General features: G+C 37.2%; 1 protein-coding gene across 3 annotated transcripts in view; it reads left to right on the top strand.

Moving 5' to 3' along the window:
* Positions 1-20257, top strand: part of SLC9A9 (solute carrier family 9 member A9) — a 557820-nt gene that overhangs the window by 28251 nt on the left and 509312 nt on the right. For all 3 annotated transcript variants that reach the window (XM_047784062.1, XM_047784054.1, XM_047784070.1), the window contains 2 exons: positions 13230-13307; positions 14823-14899. In XM_047784062.1, the coding sequence (XP_047640018.1) occupies positions 13230-13307; positions 14823-14899 (155 nt within the window). The remainder of the gene's footprint in view (positions 1-13229; positions 13308-14822; positions 14900-20257) is intronic.

Genomic DNA, 20257 nt, shown 5'->3' with positions numbered 1-20257 from the left:
TGTTGGGTTCCTAGAGGACTCAGAGATGGAGTTTAGTGATTAGAATGGTTAAGTGCCCTGGAGAGCAACACCTTGTGAATGGGAGAGGCAGGAAGCCTGAGTGGGCCAGGGGAGAAGTTAAGCTGTGATGCAGGCCCAATAATTTTGTCTAACTCCTTGGAGTTAGAATGGCCCTAGAGTCATCCCCAGGTGGACTGAGATGGCCTGGACTCTAACATACCAAATCATTCTGTGCTTGGTTGTGCACTACTCTGGAAAGGGCGTGGCTTGGGGTGAGGTGGCTCTTTTTGGTCTTGGCAGTCTCTGAAGGAGCTGACGGCATTCCAGGCAGCAGAGATGGCGAGGCCTTCATTGAAGAGGAATCCTAGTATCCAACACATTGACTCTTGCGTGGGAGGAAAAGGCTTTCTTTCTACCTGTCCATGTTTTTGGCTAGGACATCTGTAACAAAAGGCAGATTAATAAGAGGAAAACAAACAACTTTATTAACATGTTTATTTCATATAAACCTAAGAGAAATCTAGGGAATGAGTAACCCAAAGAGATGGTTTAGATTTCAGTCTTCAATACCATCTTCTGCTAAAACAAAGAAAAGTGTGTTGGGGAGACAAGTTTTAAGAAGGTGACCAGGAAATGTCTAATAAACAAGGGTAAGGTTATCGTGCAGATTTAAGTCTGTGCCTTTTTTATTGATAAGTTTCTTCTGATTTAGAGTTATCCTTCTCTTCCTGTTACCAAGTAGGAGACATTTTTACAAACGGAGGTTTCTTTAATGTAAATAGGTAACTTCTTGCCTGTTTTCAGAGCTTCTCCTCTGCTGCTGTTTCTCAAAATAATCAACTCAAAATAATTATTATGCTCCAAAGGTGTATTTTAGGGGGTTATATTCTGGTCTTCTATACCCTCCATAATCTGGGAGCTTTATATAGGTTGTATGATCAAGAGGAGTACTCAAATGATGGATTAACACATAGTTGGAGTAAATAACACAGTGGAGCGCTAGAGCAGCTTGTCCCTCTCTGAGAGCCGATTATTAATTAAATATCCAGGCATTTTGCAAGCCAGCTGCTAAAACATTAGCAGCTTGAAATGGGCCATGACAGGAGTATTTAGATCACAGAAATTGTCAAATGCTGCAGACGGGGTTTGTGGGCTTTTTTTTTCCCTCCAGAGAGATAATTTACCAGTACACTACTGAATATATGCTTATATCATTCCACTTTTAGGAGAACTGGAAATATCCACACATCTCACTTTTCATCTCACAGGAAAGTTCTTTCCCACATGATGATTATCTTAAAATTCTACTGTTAGATCTTCATATCTTCAATTTGAACTGACTGCCTCTAAGGTGGTATAGAGAAATGTGTAAGAGTTTTGTCTTAGTGCTGTTGGGAAGCTATAACAAAAATACCTTAGCCTGGGTAACTTAAACAAAAAACTTTCATTAAGTTTTAGAGGCTGGAAAGCCCAGGATTAAGGCACCAACGTATTTGATGTCTGGTAAGAACTAACTTCCTGATTCATAATTGCCTGTCTTCCTGCTATATGTCCTTAGGTGGTGGAAACAATGAGAGCGCTCTCTCAGCTTTCTTTTATAAGGGCACTAATCCCATTTATGAGGATTCTTCCCTCATGACATAATCATCTCCCAAAGGCCTCACCTCCTTGTACCAAGGAGGTGGTTAGATTTCAACACATGAGTTTTGAGGAAAACGAGTATTCAGTCTATTGCAGTTTTGCAGTTAATACTTGGGCTGAAACATATCTCTGCCACTTCGAGCATTGAGACCTTGGAGAACTTCTCATATATATATTTTTTAATCTATAAAACTGAGATCAATGTAAAATAAATGAGAAAAAGTTATGATTAGTGTAAATATTACTGTACTTCCTTAACATCTGCCCTTGGCAAGCATGGATTTCCTCTTTGGGACAAAGTTTGAGGTGGGCATGTTGGGGGAAGTTTGTTGTTGTTTTTTAATACATCATTTTTAAGGTGAATGCTCTGTTTGAAAAACACATCATTTTAATTTTAAATCAAGCTGTTTGGCATCTATTTTCTGCTGATTTCAGCACCTCCCTCCACTTCCCCCAAATCCCCTCAAGCATGCCTGCTGTGCCTGTGGTCCTTGCTGACTCAGCCCTTCCCTATCCAGCTTCCCCAGGCCAGTTGCTCCCTGGTGAGGTCTTGTGATGGGGAAGCTGCACGCAAATTCAGAAAAATTGTAAGGCAAAAAAGAAACTCTGGGGGATTGTGATGCTCCTGTATATTCTGAGGTCTGGAAAGCACAGTTTCTTTTGCCTATACTGTAAAGATTGGCCAAGATTGAGATCAATTCCAGATTGAGGGGAAAACTACTCTTTTTAAAAAAAAATTTGTAATGATTTTTATTGTCCATTATAGTTGGTTTACAGTGTTCTGTCAATTTCTGCTGTACAGCAAAGTGACCCAGTCATACATGTATATACAAATATATATATACACACATTATTTTTCTCACATTATCCTCCATCATATGCCATCATAAGTGACTAGATATAGTTCCCTTTGCTATACAGCAGGATCTCATTGCTTATCCATTCCAAATGTAATAGTTTGCATCTTTTAACCCCAAACTCCCAGTCCATCCCACTCCCTCCTCCTCCCCTTGGCAACCACAAGTCTGTTCTCCAAGTCCATGAGTTTCTTTTCTGTGGAAAGGTTCATTTGTGCCATATATTGGATTCCAGATATAAGTGATATCATAAGGTATTTGTCTTTTTCTGACTTAGTATGAGTCTCAAGTTCCATCCATGTTGCTGCAAATGGCATTATTTTGTTCTTTTTATGGCCGAGCAGTATTCCATTGTGTATATGTACCACATCTTCTTAATCCATTCATCTGTCAATGGACATTTAGATTGTTTCCAAGTCTTGGCTATTGTGAATAGTGCTGAAATGAACATGTGAGTGCATGTATCTTTTTCAAGGAAAGTTTTTTTCCAGATATATACCCAAGAGTGGGATTACTGGGGTGTATGGTAGTTCTATATATAGTTATCTGAGGTACCTCTATACTGTTTTGCATGGTGGTTGTACCAATTTACATTCCCACCAACAGTGGAGGAGGGTACCCTTTTTCCACACCCCCTCCAGCATTTTTTCTTTGTTGACTTTTTAATGAGGGCCATTCTAACAGGTGTGAGGTGGTAACTTCATAGCAGTTTTGATTTGCATTTCTCTAATAATTAGTGATGTTGAACATTCTTTCATGTGCTTGTTGGCCATCTGTATATCTTCTTTGGAGTGGGAAAACCACTTTTGATGCCCAGGTTGTGTTGGATGTGTTTCCTTTTGCAATTCTCAGCTGGGTACTGAGGAATGAATACTCTTGATGAAATGGAGGACCAGGCTTTTTACATCCACAGGTTATTTTCTCTTCCCCTGATCATAACAAGCCAGGAAATCCCCCTATCATGTTAATACCACAGCTAATAGGGGTAAGGGGAGGTAGACAAGCCATACAGCAAAGGGCAGGCCCAAAGGGGAGCACAGCCAGCCCAAATTATGTGTGGGCAGTTAAAAGTCCAGGAGGCTGGATGTCTAGGGTCAAGGAGTAGGAAACCATATTATTTGATTTTCAAACTGGAACTCTGTTTTTTTTTTCTTTTTGTCTTTTTGCCTTTTCTAGGGCTGCTCCTGTGGCATATGGAGGTTCCCAGGCTAGTGGTTGAATTGGAGCTGTAGCCACGGCCTACGCCAGAGCCACAGCAACGCGGGATCCAAGCCACTTCGGTGACCTATACTGTAGCTCACGGCAATGCCAGATCCTTAACCCACTGAATGAGGCCAGGAATTGAACCTGCAACCTCATGGTTCCTAGTTAGATTCATTAACCACTGTGCCACGATGGGAACTCCAAACTGGAACTCTTGAGAGTGAAAGGGAGCATGATAACTAGGAAAGGTAAACAGGAAAACAGGTATTATCTGGGACTGTTCTGGTCAAACCAGGGTATTTTTACCTCAGTAAAGGGTCACAAAGTTAACAGAGGTAAATCCACATGTCAAAGAATCTTATGCAGAAACATAAGAGATTCTCTGGCCGTCAGTGTCTAGGTGCTATGTCAATCATCTGGAAAACCTAAGTGGTCTTTATGTATTTGTAGCTAATCAGGACACATCCAACAGTGGAGTGAGTAAACTGAACCCATTGGTGGATAGCAGATGGAATATTTTAGTTAAGAAGGCAGTCCCTGGCACCATATTATTGGTTCAAATGCTGCTTACCAGCTGTGTGATGTTCGTGAGATAATGAATTTCCCCATGCTTCAATTTTCCCATTTGCAAAATGGAATATTCCTAACTAAATTGTAGGGTCATTGTGAGTTGCAAATGAGAAAATACATGTAAAGCATTTAGAACAGTCTTGGCAGCTCACAGTAAGTGCTTAAGGTATATTAACTCTTAGTTTTATTATCATATTGTTATCAACAAAGCAATGGACTCACAATTAGAAGCTAGGGCTTAAGTCTAAATCTTGCTGCTTATAAGTTATGTGACTTTGCAAAGCTCCTGTAACTCTCTGACCCTTTGTTCCACCATTGTAAAAATGGGATGTTCACAATACTTATCTCAAAGAGTTGTTGTGAAGAAAAACAAGTCTATGTATGAAGACACTTTTAAAACTATAACAACCTTATGGAAATGTCAGTTATTTTTATTATTAATTATTGTTATGATTAATTATAATAGGTAACAGTACCAGTCTATAAGTGAAGACAGACCCTGAACTTCAACCTTAAGCTATAATGACTGTACATTCTCTTTTCCAAGATAGTTATTATTTCCACTTAATCTTGCCGTTATTCCATGAGGCGAACAGATATTGCCCCCATGTTTTAGAGTTGGAAACTGAGGCTCTGAAAGTTTATGTGACTTGGTCAATATTGACCTGTGGCAGAACTGGTCTTAGGACCAGGTCTTCTGACTCTGAGTTCATTGTTATTTGCACAACTCCATTCTACCACACTAAATATTTATAATTACATAAATCTTTTGTTCTCAATTCTCTACTTAAGTTTGCGTGGGTTTGTAGACATCACCTATCTCCAATGAAATACCAGTGTTTATATCTGTCATTTTTGTATATATTAAGGATCACAATAGTCTGACTTCTGGAATTTTAATTGCTTGAAACGTTACCATAGTTTTGTGGTATAGTAGTCTCACAATTTCTCAATGATAATTTATGATTATTATATATTATTATAAATAAATATATTTACAAATATTTTACTTATTTTTTATGTGGTTTAAATCAGATGGTCTCTAAAACTTTGTAATTTTATTCATTGTTATAACCTAAAGCTTCCCTCAGGCTTTTAGAAATTTAAGGTAAACAACCAATTATAAAACTTTATAAAACTTTATGAGAAAATATACAACATCAGGATAGGGGAAGACTTTTTTTTTAAAGAAATTACCAAGTGTTGAATCAAAGTGAAAATGGATTAAATTTCACAACATTAAAATTTTAAAAATTGCATGAAAAAGACACCATTGATAAAGTTAAAAGACAACATTAAAAAGTTTAAAGAGGTCAGAGAATGGAAGAATATATTTGAATTGTAAGTAACTAAAACAGAATAGTAGCCAGATTGTATGAAGAGCTAATAAATAAGAAAAAGCCATGCTGAGTAAAAAGAAGTGATCCAAAAACTCAGTAGAGCGATATCACTAAAGGCCAGTAAACAAGGAAAATATGCGTATTTCATTGGTAATGAGAAATGCAAAAAAAAAAAAAAAACCCAATAATGTAGTATCAGTTCATACTTATCCATTTGAAATTGTCAGTACTGAGTGTTGGCTAGAATGTGGGGAAATACTCCTATACTCTCCTTGGAGTATAAACTAATGTAATCACTTGAAAGGCAATACCTGCTAAAGTTGAAGATTCCTAGACCTTATCATCCAGCAGTTCTATGTCTAGGTGTTTTCCATTTCTAGAGAAATTTGCATAAGTATGCAAAGGCTTAAGTACAAGAATACCTAATGCATTATTTTTAGTCATAGTGAAATCCTATATAGGACTCCCCAGCTGGTGTGCTGATGGGTTACAGGTGTGCTGTGAGTTATCAATCTCTTCATCCTCAGCTGAGGATGGTCAGAGTTCCAGTCTCATCCTTTGAGCACTCATCCTTAGTATCAGAAGACTAATACTCTCGCCCCCACTTTACCGCACTGATCCAATATATTTTCCGTGTGTGTTTCATGATGGCAAAAATGCTGGGATGTACCATTCAAAGCAGCAGTCACCTCTGTACCTATAGCTGTGAAGCCAGGGCAAAGAAAGTCATCCCTCACTAAGTACATACAGGAAATCCTTCCAGTCCCCACACTTACTGCCACTAAGTTCTCCTCCCTGGCCTCCCCAGAGGCAACTGATAGTGATACACACACACACACACACACACACACGTATATGTATACACACACATACACATGCATATAGAATACATAATATACAATTATATATATATACACATACACACACACATATAAATAATATGTAGGTAAATATTCTACATGCCCACCTTTTTTTACACAAATCATGGAATAGGCCAAATACATTAACAAATTCACCCCAAATCTCAATGACTTAACATAATATAAGTTTATTTCTTGCTCATGTTCAATCCAGTGAGGCCTTTTGGCCAATGAGGGGAGCACTGCAGTCCTCTCCAAGGACCGTTAATCATTCCCAGCTTCCTTTAATCTAGTGGCTCTGCCAGTCCCTAGTATTTAGGACATCTGCCAGATGTTCTACATGAGCTAAAATGGCAGAAAGATAGAGTATGTGAAAGAGCTAGGGGATTTTTAGGGACCAGGCTTGGAAATTATCTATACTACTTTGATCCATATTCAACTGGCCAGATCTTTGTCATATGGCCTCACTCACATGACTACAGAAATGTAGTATAGGTATCTGGCCAGGACAAAAGGGAAATGGGGTGTGGTGAGCCCATAGCAGTTTTTGTTACACATGCTAGACGGTTGTTTTATACCTTGCTCTTTTAGCTAGAAAATAAATTTTAGAAATCAGCCGTATCAGTTCATAGACAGTTTCTTCAGCCTTTCTAATAGTGGCATATTATTCAGTTTTATGGGTTGCAATTGACTGTTGAACAACACAGGTTTGAGCTGAGTGAGTCCATTTATATGCAGATATTTTTCAGTAGCAAATCTGCAGTAGTATATGATCCACAGTTGCTTGAATCCTTGGATGAAGAGCCATGGACAAGGAAGAACTGCAGAAAGGCAAGAGCCTTATGTACAGAGGTACGACTAGTTGTATGCGAATATTTGACTGCATGGGGGTTGGACACCCCAACCCCTACCTTGGTCAAGGGTCAGCTGTATATCATTGTTTATTTAACTGTGATACCAGTAATTTTTTTATTTTATTTTACTTTACTATTTTATTCCATTTTTTAATGGCTATACCCATAGCATATGAAAGTTCCCAGGCCAGGGAATTGAATCCAAGCCTCAACTACACTACAGCTGTAGCAACACTGGATTCTTTAACCTACTGTGCTGGGCCAGGAATCGAACCTGAACCTCTGTAGTGGCCTGGGCTGCTACAGTCAGATTCTTAACCCAGTGTGCCACAAGCGGGACATCCCCAGGATTTATTAATACCATGATTTATTTAGTCCATGTTTCAGTGATCCTCAGTGCTTTCTCTTTTTCCCTTTCATTCATCTGTAATGAATGCTCTTGTCCTTAAGTGATTCCACACATGTGCAAGTATATCTGTAGGAAAGATTCTCAGATGAGGTATTGCTGCATCAAATGGTATGGATATTTGATTGCTAAATTACCCTACTAAAAGGTTATATAAATTTATATTCCCAATAGCCATTTTATTGTTTAATCCTGCTATGTGAAATATCTCTTCTTTTCTCTATGTTTGAATAAATGCAATTTCAATTCATTTCCTCTTGGTCAGAGAGAGGTTCGTAGTCTGGGTAGTATCCATATGCCAGATCTTAACCTCCTCCTCCATCCCTTAGGCGGTGTTCATTGTCTGCTTCTGTTCTCCAAGTGTGCCTTGTGCCTCCAATCCTTGCTCCATTATTTCAACAGTTTCTTTCATTTAGATTCAGGTCAGTGAGCACTTTTTAAGAAACAATAAAAATTGGGTACCAAGTACAACCATTTATATCTATTATTACATATCCTCAAAAGTAACTCTAGAAAGCAGGTCCATTTTACAAATAAGGAGACTATGGCTCAAGGAGATCAAGTTAATGAACTAAGACCATCTAATTACTAGGTGGTATATTTCATCAGATATTTTAAATTTACATTCTTATTTCTCCCTCTCTAGTGCTTCTCACATCAAAGCATGACTTAGGGCAGAGGAAAGGAAGCACATGCCCTTGAGCTGACTCTAGATACATCCCAAAGCTGCCTGTTTCGAGATAGCTAAGTTTTCTTTGAAGTCTCTGACTTATATTAAAAATGCATTAAGATTTTGAATTTCACTTTTTAATTTATCTGAATTTTAAAAATTTTTAAAATATTTCAGATTACTTTACTTGCTATCAAGTGTAACTGAAATTCCAGGAAGCTACTAGTTTCCTCTGTGGCTTTAAAAATCCTGGCCTCCTCTTTATAAATATTGGGGTTCTTTATATTACATGTGGTTCTTTATATTACTGCCCATAGATGAGCTCCTACATCCTTCAAAACCCAGCTCATATTCTGCTTTGGTATCAAGTCTCCCTGCAGGGTCAGCAAGCCTAGAGTGAGGTCTCTGTCCTAAAGAACTCTGAATTACAGTTCAGCCCCATGCCTCATACTGAAACTGCACAGTGTCTTTCCTTCCTTTGACTATGACCTTCATGAATTCAGTCCGTCTATCATATATCTTCAAGAAGTTTGCAGCAGAGAAGAAGCTTGTTACATTTCTAATGAACAAAGCATTGAAAATGAGTGAACACATTGTGTTAACCATTTTTACTTTTCCAGAGAAATCTGGGATTGCCAAAATAATGAAAACCTACTTCTGAAGTCCCAGCTTCTCTTAAACACTTTTCAGTCTTGCTTTAAGTAGTTGTGTCAGTCTGGTATTCCCTTGAAAAGCACACATTCAGTTTACCCATGCTTATACACCCAATTCCCAATGATATCTCTGTCACAGTTATTGATAATGGGCATGCCATTCATTTCTTCTTCTGTATCTGAAAATTGGGGGTAATTGCATTTGCCAGCTACCACTCAGGAATGTTGCTGGAGGTGATGAAACAATGTTTTAAAAAGACCTCTTTGGAAGTAATATGCCACATAAATCATAGTCCCCTATTCAAGTTGTTATTTTAGTGCTTATTTATTTAGTGGTTGCATAGAACACTGATATTTCTTCCCAGATAATTCATATTGAGTTGCTAGATGCATTAATACTCAGGCCCAAACAGAATTTTGTATTTATAACCTTCTCATGAACTTTAAAATTAACCTTGGAATCTTTCCCTTCTACTCTTGAAAGTTTTCAAGTTGACTGCCTCTATGAATATATATCTGGCTCTTCCTATCCAAGTACTTATGCATAATGCATATTATGAGAAAATAGAAAAAAACTACTCTGTGTCTTTGATAGTTGAACATATTAGTATTTTTCTGTCTCATATTACCTGGTATTTTAATACTTGAACCCCAATATTTAAAAATTGTTCTCTTGGGATAGACCATGGTGGAAGATAACGTAAGAAAGGGAATACACACACACAAACACATATGTATACATATATATGAATGACTTGGTCACTTTTCTGTGTAGCAGAAATTGGCACAGCATTGTAAATCGACTATAATAAAAATAAAATAAATAAGATAAATGCTATATGATATCACTTACATATGGAATCTAATATATGGCACAAATGAACCTATACACAGAAAAGAAACAAACTCATGGACATGGAGAACAGACTTGTGGTTGCCAAGGGGAGAGGAAGGGAGTGGGATGGATTGGGAGTGTGAGGTTAGTAGATGTAAACTACTGTATTTGAGATGGATAAGCAGTGAGATCCTGCTGTATAGCACAGGGAACTATATATAATCACTTGCGATGGAACATGATGGAGGTTATATGTGAGAAAAAGAATGTACTATATATATATACAAATGAGTCACTTTTCTGTACAGCAGAAATTGACAGAACATTGTAAATCAACTATAATAAATTTTTTTTAATTCCAAAAAATGCATAAGTAAAACTCTCAGCTTTCAGAAGTTCCCTTGTGGTGCAGTGGGTTAAAGATCTGGTATTGTCTGGCTTGGGTCGCTGCTGTGGCGTGGGTTCAATCCCTAGCCCAGGAACTTCCACTATAGCCATGGCCAAAGGAAAAAAACAAAAAACAAAAAAACTCAGCTTTCATAAAGCATCCTTAATTCTCCCATCTCAGAGTCTCAGATCTGTTGCTCCAAAGAAGCCATTCTTTATATAGGATGATAGACCATCTAGAAACTGAATGGTTTTAATTTTTTAATTCTATTAACTCTTTATAAATACATGACCAATATTACTAGCCACGGAAAGTAAAAATCTCAGCCCCTCAGTTCCAGTAGCCTAAAATCCAACTGCTCAGTAGCTCATGTGGCTCGTGGCTGCTGCATTGGGCAGTATAGTAATAGAACATTTCCATCATCACAGAAAGTTCTATTAGACAGGGCTGGTCCATAAGATTTGTATCTTAAGACTAATGTATTGAGCTGAAATATTTTTAACTTTCTGCTCTTCCCTTTCACATCTGTCTTAGATTCCCCCCCCCATACTGTAATGAAAAATTTTAATTATTAGGGCCTTAAAAAACAGTCTCATCTTCAAAGCCGTGATTTGAACACAGAGTCTGAGGAGAAAGACATGTAGAACCACCATCTGGAGGTTGGTGCAGAGGCTGATCCAGCGATTTCTGAGAAATTGTCTGGGTTTGGAGTTACTCCCAGAACTCTGATTTAGCAGTTCCTAGGCTTATAGCAAGTCTGAAAGGAACACAGATCTGTTTTGTATATACAGATAAATCCTCATATGCTGCATGCCATTCTCAGTCTGCCAGTTTCATCTGCCTGCTCCAGAAAATATAATTCAATAGCACATTAGTTAACCTACATGCAGGGGATAGGGCATTCTGATTATTGGAATGTTCTGGTTGAGTGATTAACCTGATTTTTGCAGAAAAACTGCCGAGGCAAGGGATCTTCTATCCAAGATGTGCCACTGTAATTCTCTTCCAGATGATCACAGCTGCATTACTTTGCTCCTCCGGAACTCAGCAATATATCTCCTTGCTAAAAACTTTCAAATATGTAACTGATATACTCTCAAAGAGGCCTCAGAAAAATAGATCAATTATGGTGTTTCAGATAATCTTAGAAAAAAGAGTAAACTTAGAAGGAAAAGTAACACCTTTGCTCAAATGTTACACAGTTCATTACCTTCAAAAGTTCCTGACAGCAGGACAATTTCTTCAACTAGAATACTTCAAATTTTTAGTCAGACATTTTATTTTCTTTAATAATAAATACTTAAAAGTGGTTACTAGGTGTTAGGCAATGCTGAAAGGGCTTTACAAGTATTAATTCATTGAATTTTTATAACCACCTTAGAATTAGGTATCAGATTATTACATTTATTTTATTTTATCTTTCATTACTCAATGAATTTATTACATTTATATTTGTACAATGATCATCACAATTCAGTTTTATAGGATTTATATTTATTTTAAAGATGAAGAAATGAAGGCACAGAGAGCTATGAATGGGCCAAGCTGATCTAGCTGAATGCTTGCTGGTATAAGATGTTGTAGCATCAATGAGCAAATAACCAGGTTTATAAGGGGGCACCCAGCTGAGTCAGGTGACTCCTACTTAACTGCTCAATTAGGTCCAAAGTGAAAAAATGGAGTCAAGAAAGCCTTTTCTAATTTTTACTTAAGTAATTCTTCCTTGTGATGTGTAAGGTTATTAGATATATAGAATTCATTCCATTTTAATAGATTTGACTCTTGAAGGCAATTACTTTTTTTTTTTTCCAGTTTAGAAAATATATATTGAGCAATGGGCTAGCACCAGGAGGGATGAAAGCAATATGGAATTGACTAAGGCATCATTGTGATTGATCCTTGATAGGTTCCCAATTTTAATAGGGAAAATAGTCAAACAAACCAATAATCCTTTAAAATATGTTATGAAACATGCTGTAAGGCAGAGTATGAAGTGATGAAAAAACGTAGAAGAAAGAATGGTCAGTGTTGACTGCAGAAATCAAAGCGTGTTTCAGTGAGGAGTATCTTTTTGAGCTCCAGGTTCAGATATGAGTAGGAATCCAGGCAAAAAAGGGGAGGAAATTTGAAACTACAGTTGTGAAACCCATACATCTGAAAGATTTTGATGAGTACTATAATGGCAAGAAGGCCTAAGAGGTAAAATGAATGGTGGTGTGGGGGTGAGGGTGGGGAGAGAAAGAGAAATTGGGAAGAAGAAAATGTGTCTAGAGAAGGTTTGAAAAATGAAAAGAGCTTTCATTTTTAGACTACCCAGCAAATAGCAGATACTGCATATAAAAATTTCTACATCTCATTTCATTGTACTTCACACTAAGAAATTTTTTGCCAAGTTTATTTAAACATTTAAGGAAAAGCCAATAGGCAAATACTAGAAAAATCCACTTTCACTTTCAAACGTGTTTTTCCAGAGTCTGGAAAATATATTGAAATTTAGAATGGGATAAAGCAGGTAAAACTAAGACTAAATTTCTAAAAATGTTTTGTTTGGGAAAACTTTAAATAAATCCTTGTCAGAAGCTACAATTTTTGAACACTACCAATCCCCTTGACCAGAGAAAAAAAGAATAAGAACATTTAAAATATGAAGGATGACTAATCAAAAAAAAAGGAAAGAGTTTTCTTTGCCTAGAGAGGTTTTGCTGAGGTTTTTTTTTTTGTTGTTCTTATTAGCTACAGAATTGGAGTATAAGTTTTACAATTAAAATACTACTTTACAGTTAAATTATGAATTTCTAAGCTTGCATTTTCTCTTATTTTTCATCTCTGATAATTTAATAGCATGTTAATATGCCTCATACACCTTAGCAAAGATGACTATAACTCTTTAAAACCTGTTTTTAAGAGCGCAAAGGAATAACTTCCTAACTACACTTTTGTCTTTTCTGGCAGATGACATTTGACCCAGAAATCTTCTTCAATGTTTTACTGCCACCAATTATATTTCATGCAGGATACAGCCTAAAGAAGGTAACTATGGAGTGATCACTTTCTTCTTTTATCATTAAGTAGAGAATTTTGCCAGCACTGTTGAAAAAAAGCCAGTTATTTTGTACATTTACTTATTTGGTAAGAATATCATTATCTTAGATTTTGTGATACAGACTCAAATTAGACATGCTTAGCATTCTTCTAAACCTGCTCTGACCAATATACTGACCAAGAGCCACATGCAACTCTTAGGCTCTTGAAATGTGGCTAGTCTGAAATGAAGATGTGCTTTAAATGTACAATATGCACTGGATTTCACAGATTCAGTGTCAAAAAGAATGTAAAATATTTCAATAATGTTTTAGATTGATTTCATGTAGAAATGATAATGTTTTGCATATATTGGGTTAAATAAGACATATATTATCAAAATTCATTTTGCTTTTTAAAACATTTTAATGTGGCTACTACAATTTTTTAAATGATATATATTTCTTTGGGGCAATATTATTCTAGATGATTGTAACCACAAAGTTGTTAATTAATATTGAGTTTTTCCATTGGGGAGAAAATTCAGAAGTACTTTCCTAACATTCAGCTGTTGATTCTCACAGAGAGAAAGTCCAGTTTTGCAGTGTCTATATACTTGCCTGGCATTGCTTAGGTGCAGCCTGAATGTGCACATTTCCTAAATTAGTAATTCGCATCATGATTTAAGTGCTAGCATCCCCATTGCTGCAGAGTGAGGCTCTGGCCTAAATGAGTTTCGAGATACAGAGGTAGTGCAGCTGCTTTTCACTCCCCAACTCCAGAGGTTCCTGGGACTCTCCTCCCTTTGGCTTGTGGGCTCCAGCAGTCCTGGCTTGTTTAGCACAGATCTGATTTTTCTTGTGTACTCTAGGCTCCCTCTTGCTGTCAGTTCTGGCTACTCAGATCCAACTTAGAGAACTAAAAGGGAGTTTTCCTAGGCAAGCATTCGACAATTTAGAAGGCTGGATTTATTCCTGTCATCCTTCCTCATCCAAAGCCTAGTGTCATTTTGTGTGATTCATTAAAATAAACTGTTGTAGATGATTAAGGTTTTGCTTCATCACATTCAGAACAAATATAAATCAGCGATCCAATAAAAGTCGAGGCAAGTGAAGTCTTTAAGTATAGTATTTTTAAAGTGGTGAAGAAGTTCCAGTGGCAACAAAACTTTTTTAAAAAAAAAACCCTGTTTTCCTTGAATCATTTCAGAGTCCTGCATGGCCATTGCCCCAACCCTTCCCTCTCTCCTCAGGTCCAGCCAGTTCTGGAAGTAATTTCTCTAATCTTACCATGTCACCTTCCAGATGTATTTTTTCCCCTATTCTTGGAAACCTCTATGCTTTGCAGTATAAATCAGATAAACATTATTTGTATAATAAGGCCAGGAACTGAAATGTCAAAAATCAAGTTCGCCTAAACAGTGAGGAAAGGTCGGGCTATGAAAACTCATACATTTATTTTTTACTTCTTGTTACACTGAGAAAAAAAAATGCTGATATGAAATATAAATTTTTTTCTCCCCAGAGACACTTTTTTCAAAATTTAGGATCTATTTTAACATATGCCTTCTTGGGAACTGCCATCTCCTGTATCGTCATAGGGTAAGTGACATTCGGAGCTCAAGTTCCAGAAGGCTGTGGGTCCAGTGGTCTGTGGGAGGAATCGCACATCGCACATTTCCTGGACTCACACTGACTGGGTGAATTGTCGTTTTTTTCAGTATATCACATCTTTAAACATTTTTCTGACACAGTTTCAAAGCTCGCATGTCTTCTGACAAATACAAGGCTTCACATCAAAGAAAACTAGAATTAGATTGTTGGACTTTCTGAGTTTTGGACTTCTGACTTAGAATGTGGATAATTTGGCCTGAGTTATGTGAAGTACATTGCCTTTGGAGGGGGGGGGCTTAAATAACACAGATAAGCACATTGCATTCTTTTTTTGCATTCTTTTTTCCATCTTCTTTGCAAGACCTTACCTATATTTGACGGAAGTGTAAAAGTAACCAAATGTCAAGGGTTTCCTTTCTAAGGGGAAGTTTATAAGAGAGCAGTCTGAGACAGACATCTCCAAATATCAGCAGAGTTATTTAATGCCAGGATGGCTTTTCAGTCAATACACTGTCAAATGCAAACTTGTTTTTTTCTCATTATATTTTATTAGTTATGCTGCTAAGCTTCAAGTCTAACTATATAGACTCTGGCTTGCAGCTCATCATAAAGCAAAATGTGGTACAAAATGGTGAAGCCAATCCAATTCACTTATAATCCTATCCAATACATTAAATCTCCACTGCAGAAAACATGTTCAGCAGCTATGACTATGATGGTGTGGATGTCTTACATTTTCTGAAACAGCCAAGTCTCTACCCTGGAATTTTACTGCATACAGCTGTATGTCTCTAACACAAGAAACTGAATCTAAAAACACATGTTATTCACCCATCCAGCCTTTGCTTATGAAGTGTTTAGCATGTGTCATTGGAAGGCTAAGGAGCTATTATTATTTGGACCTGAAAGCGGGGATGGTTTATGTTGAATTCTCTGTTAAATTTTTATTGATTCAAGCCTAGAACAACTCAGGCTACATTATATAAAAGTGTCTAGCATGGTTAAGGGAGTGAGGAACCTGAGGATTTTAACACCTGTAGCTAGAAGCTTGCAGAGGTAGACTGGGGAGCTGCATAAAGTCTAGGCAACTAAGAGATCTACTAACAGTTTGTGATGGAGAGTCACAGTAGATTTGATCCTTCTCAAAGCATGTTCAGGGGATGGCTTTTCTGTTCTGTGGGTATGCCATAGCCAAATATTCAAATTTCAAAGTTGACAAGGGCCTTGCAGATCTGTATAATTAAAACCCTTCCTTCTGAAGATGAGGAATGTAACATCTTGAAAGGCCAATTATTTGTTTAATCTCATCATCTACAAGAAGCAGAACCTTTGTCAGGAAAAAATTCAGAACTTCTGCTCCTGGTCCAATAGGATGTATAATCCCATCCTCTTCATTGAGCAATTTCTCTTGAATTCCTTTACATCCCTAATCATTGTTCCTATACATTGATGCCAGAATCTGGTATGTGGGGACTCTTAATAGTTGTTTATCAGTTTATAGCAAATATTGATCTTTAGCAGTTCTATAATATGGAAATCTAAAGTTTATAATAGATCCAGATTCTAAACTTGTGGACTATGCTATATTTTATGGAATAATCAGTTTCATTACTACCCTGTTTCCTTTGCATAACTGATTTTAAGTATACTTAAGTGTATGCATTTATATAATATGCTTTTACTATCATTATAAATCTATACATCTATTTTGTAAAGCACAACAATGTACAGAGTGTGTGTGTGTCATACACATGCATTGTGTGTAATTGTTTTAAAAATTTTCAGTTCAAGAGACCTGGTGATACATATTTGCTGTAGTTGAGAAACTATTCTAATTGACTCTTAAGGCTGCAATCAATAATTTATAACAGAAAGTGATTTGAATAAAAAGTGCATCCCTGGCAAAACTTTTAGAACTATCTTCTTTGTTTGAACAACAAAAACTTGCAGGGTGCTTTCTTAATGTGGGTCGTTAGATTAAAATGCAGAAAGGATAGATAGTGTAAATATTTTAAAATTTTGTCCGCCAAGGTAAGGGAAATTTTTACAAGCTTTAGCTTGAGGGTAACAAGGTCAGATTTACACCTTTTTTTTTTTTTTGGTTTTTAGGGCTGCACCCATGGCATATGGAGGGTCCCAGGTTAGGGGTCTAATTGGAGCTATAGCTGCTGGCCTATGCCACAGCCACAGCAACTCCAGATCCTTAACCCACTGAGTGAGGCCAGGAATCGAAACCGCAACCTCGTGGTTCCTAGTCAGATTTGTTTCCACTGCGCCACAATGGGAACTACAAGATTTACGCTTTACAAAGGTTGTTCTGGTGGCCTTTAGAAGGACAAATTTTAAAGTGGGGAAAAGGCAGTGAGGGGACTACTTAAGAGGGAATTTCCTATCCTTCCAGGGTATGTTGGCAAGTGATGAGGGCCTAGTGTCAGGCAGTGGCAGTAAGGGTGTGTAAGGAGTCATCAACTTGTTGAAATCCTGAGAGAATGGGGTCATCCAGGGCAAGTGTGTGGAGCAAGAAGGGAAGGTATTTGGGCAACAGCACTATTTGAAGGAACAGAAGAGGTTCCCACAAAGGACTAAGAAGTACTGGGCCCAAGAAACAGGAAGCAAATCATCAGGGAATGTGTCTGGTGATCAAAGGAAGAGGTAGATGGAGGGTGGACCGTGTCTAACACATGAGAAGTCAAGTGGGGCAGGTGTAGGTCTCCCCTGGATTCAACCCCTGCAAGATGGTGGGTGACTTCACACTCAAATAGAGAAAGAATATTGACAGGTCCAATATTTTGGGGTACTGTATGATGAAAAACAATAATTTACTTTCATGCTGTTTGATCTCCAGGTGCAATTTCAGAAATCCCAAAGGAAAGGTATACACTTAAATTTTGACCAAACTGACTCTTTCATAATTGGGTGAATCTCGTTGTGTGAGTCACTCAAACTTAGCACTTAAACCTTAGAAAATGACCAGTTACATGTTTCTGATAAATTAATGATGTTAAGAACAACACAACAAACATTTATTAAGTACTTGATAGGTACTTTGGCCTTTTAAAGAGTATTTTACATAGATTATTTCATTTAATCCTCCAAGTAATCCTGTTAAGAAGATATCTTTATTATCCTCATAACAGTTGAGACAGCATAAGTTTGGAGAAAATAATACAGTGTAAGTAATGGGGCTGGTGTTAATAACTAAATAGTTTGGCTCCAGAGTCAAATACTTAATGTCAAAAATGTGCTTTACTTCTATCTATTAATATCATTAAAAATAACTTTAAAATATTAAACTAAAAAATAAAATGGTGTAAATCAGTCTGTATTTACTAACATGCCACATGCTTCTTCATTTATTCCCTTAGAAGTTCTCATACACATGAGAGATTTTTTTTTTTTAATTGGGGAATCCCATCCAAAAATAATCACATTTTTAAGGGGAAGAAGGGATACCTGAATTTATACTCATACTTGCATGGAATGGGAAAAGGAGGGCTTTAGGACAGTCAGTTAGATTAGACTCTGAGAATAATTTTATAAAGGAGGTAGATTCTGGGCACTCATTTAATGCAAAAGGACGAAGTAGTTGGATTTTCCATATTATTAAGTACATTAGTCGTGGTGGGTGTGCAGAATATGGTGCAAGTTTCCAAGTTGGACGGTAAATTTCGCAGAGCAATGTAAGAGAATATGGGAACTGAAAAGCTGGAGGGTGAGCTGACAGATAGCCATGGAGCCCAGGATCAGAAATTTATGAGAACGTGAAGGTCATGAAGAGTGATAGTGGAACATGAATGAAAACTCAGCTACTGCCCGTGGTCTTCCCATAGGTAAAGACTGGATCTAATCAGCCATAGGTTGGTTTTATTTTATTTTATTTTATTTTTTTGTCTTTTTGCTATTTCTTTGGGCCGCTCCCATGGCATATGAAGGTTCCCAGGCAAGGGGTTGAATTGGAGCTGTAGCCTCCGGCCTACACCAGAGCCACAGCAACTCGGGATCCGAGCTGCATCTGCAACCTACACCACAGGTCACGGCAACGCTGTATTGTTAACCCACTGTGCAAGGGCAGAGACTGAACCCGCAACCTCATGGTTCCTAGTCGGATTCGTTAACCACTGCGCCATGACGGGAACTCCCATAGGTTGGTTTTAGAGCTGGACTCAGATACTTTATATCTGAGATCTTGAGATCATTGAGTCCATTTAAATGATTTTCTTTAGTTTTATTTACTTCATTTTCTTTCAAAAATTAGATGTAAATCACCTTTTATATTACATGGGAGAATTTAACAATATCTCCCTGGCCAATAAAATCAAAGAAATCTTAAAAAAAATTTTTAAGGATAGATTTTTCTTAAAGAATTCAACCACTTTTTCTAGTCCTCTCCCTCCTTTTATCACTTAAGAAATATTTTAAATGCTGTTTTTAAATAAAACCCATGTTTTTCTCTATTCATCTCTCTACCTTTGGGGACTATTCTTTTATCTTTGACTTCATGTCTCCACTCTTACGGCAACACAGTTTTGTCATCACAGTGGCAACCTAACTAATGCTTACTGTCAGAACATACGTTTTTGTGTCCTAAGGATTCATTAGTAACCATAAAATGCTTCCTCTTTAAAAACAATGAAAATTATACCCTTTTAGTTACCTGATAATGAGAAATTAAAACAAATGCCACGACTTCAATAATATTTGAAAAAAGGAATGCAGATCTAAATGATGAAGAAAAGAGTGTATTTTAAATTTTAAGAATAGATCATGCTTTAAATCACATCCCATGTGCCAGACACTGACCTATGGTTTTTACACACATTACCTCATTTTATTCTCCCAGTGCCCCTATGAGATACATACTGTTGGTATACTTATTTCATATACAAGGATGCTGAGGTTGAGACTTGCTCAAGGTACACAGTAAGTAAATGGTAATAAATAACAGCCAGTCTGACTTCAGAACAGACACTCTTAGAATCTCCTGTCCTTCTCCTCCTTCTAAGATGATGCCTTACATTTCCTGTAGTGTTTTGCAATTAATAACTACATCTCCCAGTCAAACCAAATCCTCAGTAATTTCAGATTCTTACATTTGTTATTATGGCTAGCAACTATAAAAAAATCTGAATGTTTAAAAATGAGCTGTGAATATAATTGAAAAGCGGAAGTGGAGCTTGTCTTTTTTTTTTTTTTAAATTTTATTTTTGGCTTTTCGGCTTTTCTAGGGCCGCTCCCGCAGCATATGGAGGTTCCCAGGCTAGGGGTCTAATCGGAGCTGTAGCCACCAGCCTACACCAGAGCTACAGCAATGCGGAATCCGAGCTGCGTCTGCAGCCTATACCACAG

This window comes from Phacochoerus africanus, chromosome 1 (genome assembly GCF_016906955.1).
Source record: "Phacochoerus africanus isolate WHEZ1 chromosome 1, ROS_Pafr_v1, whole genome shotgun sequence".
Taxonomy (NCBI): Eukaryota; Metazoa; Chordata; class Mammalia; order Artiodactyla; family Suidae; genus Phacochoerus; species Phacochoerus africanus.
This window is presented reverse-complemented; position numbering and strand designations above follow the sequence as displayed.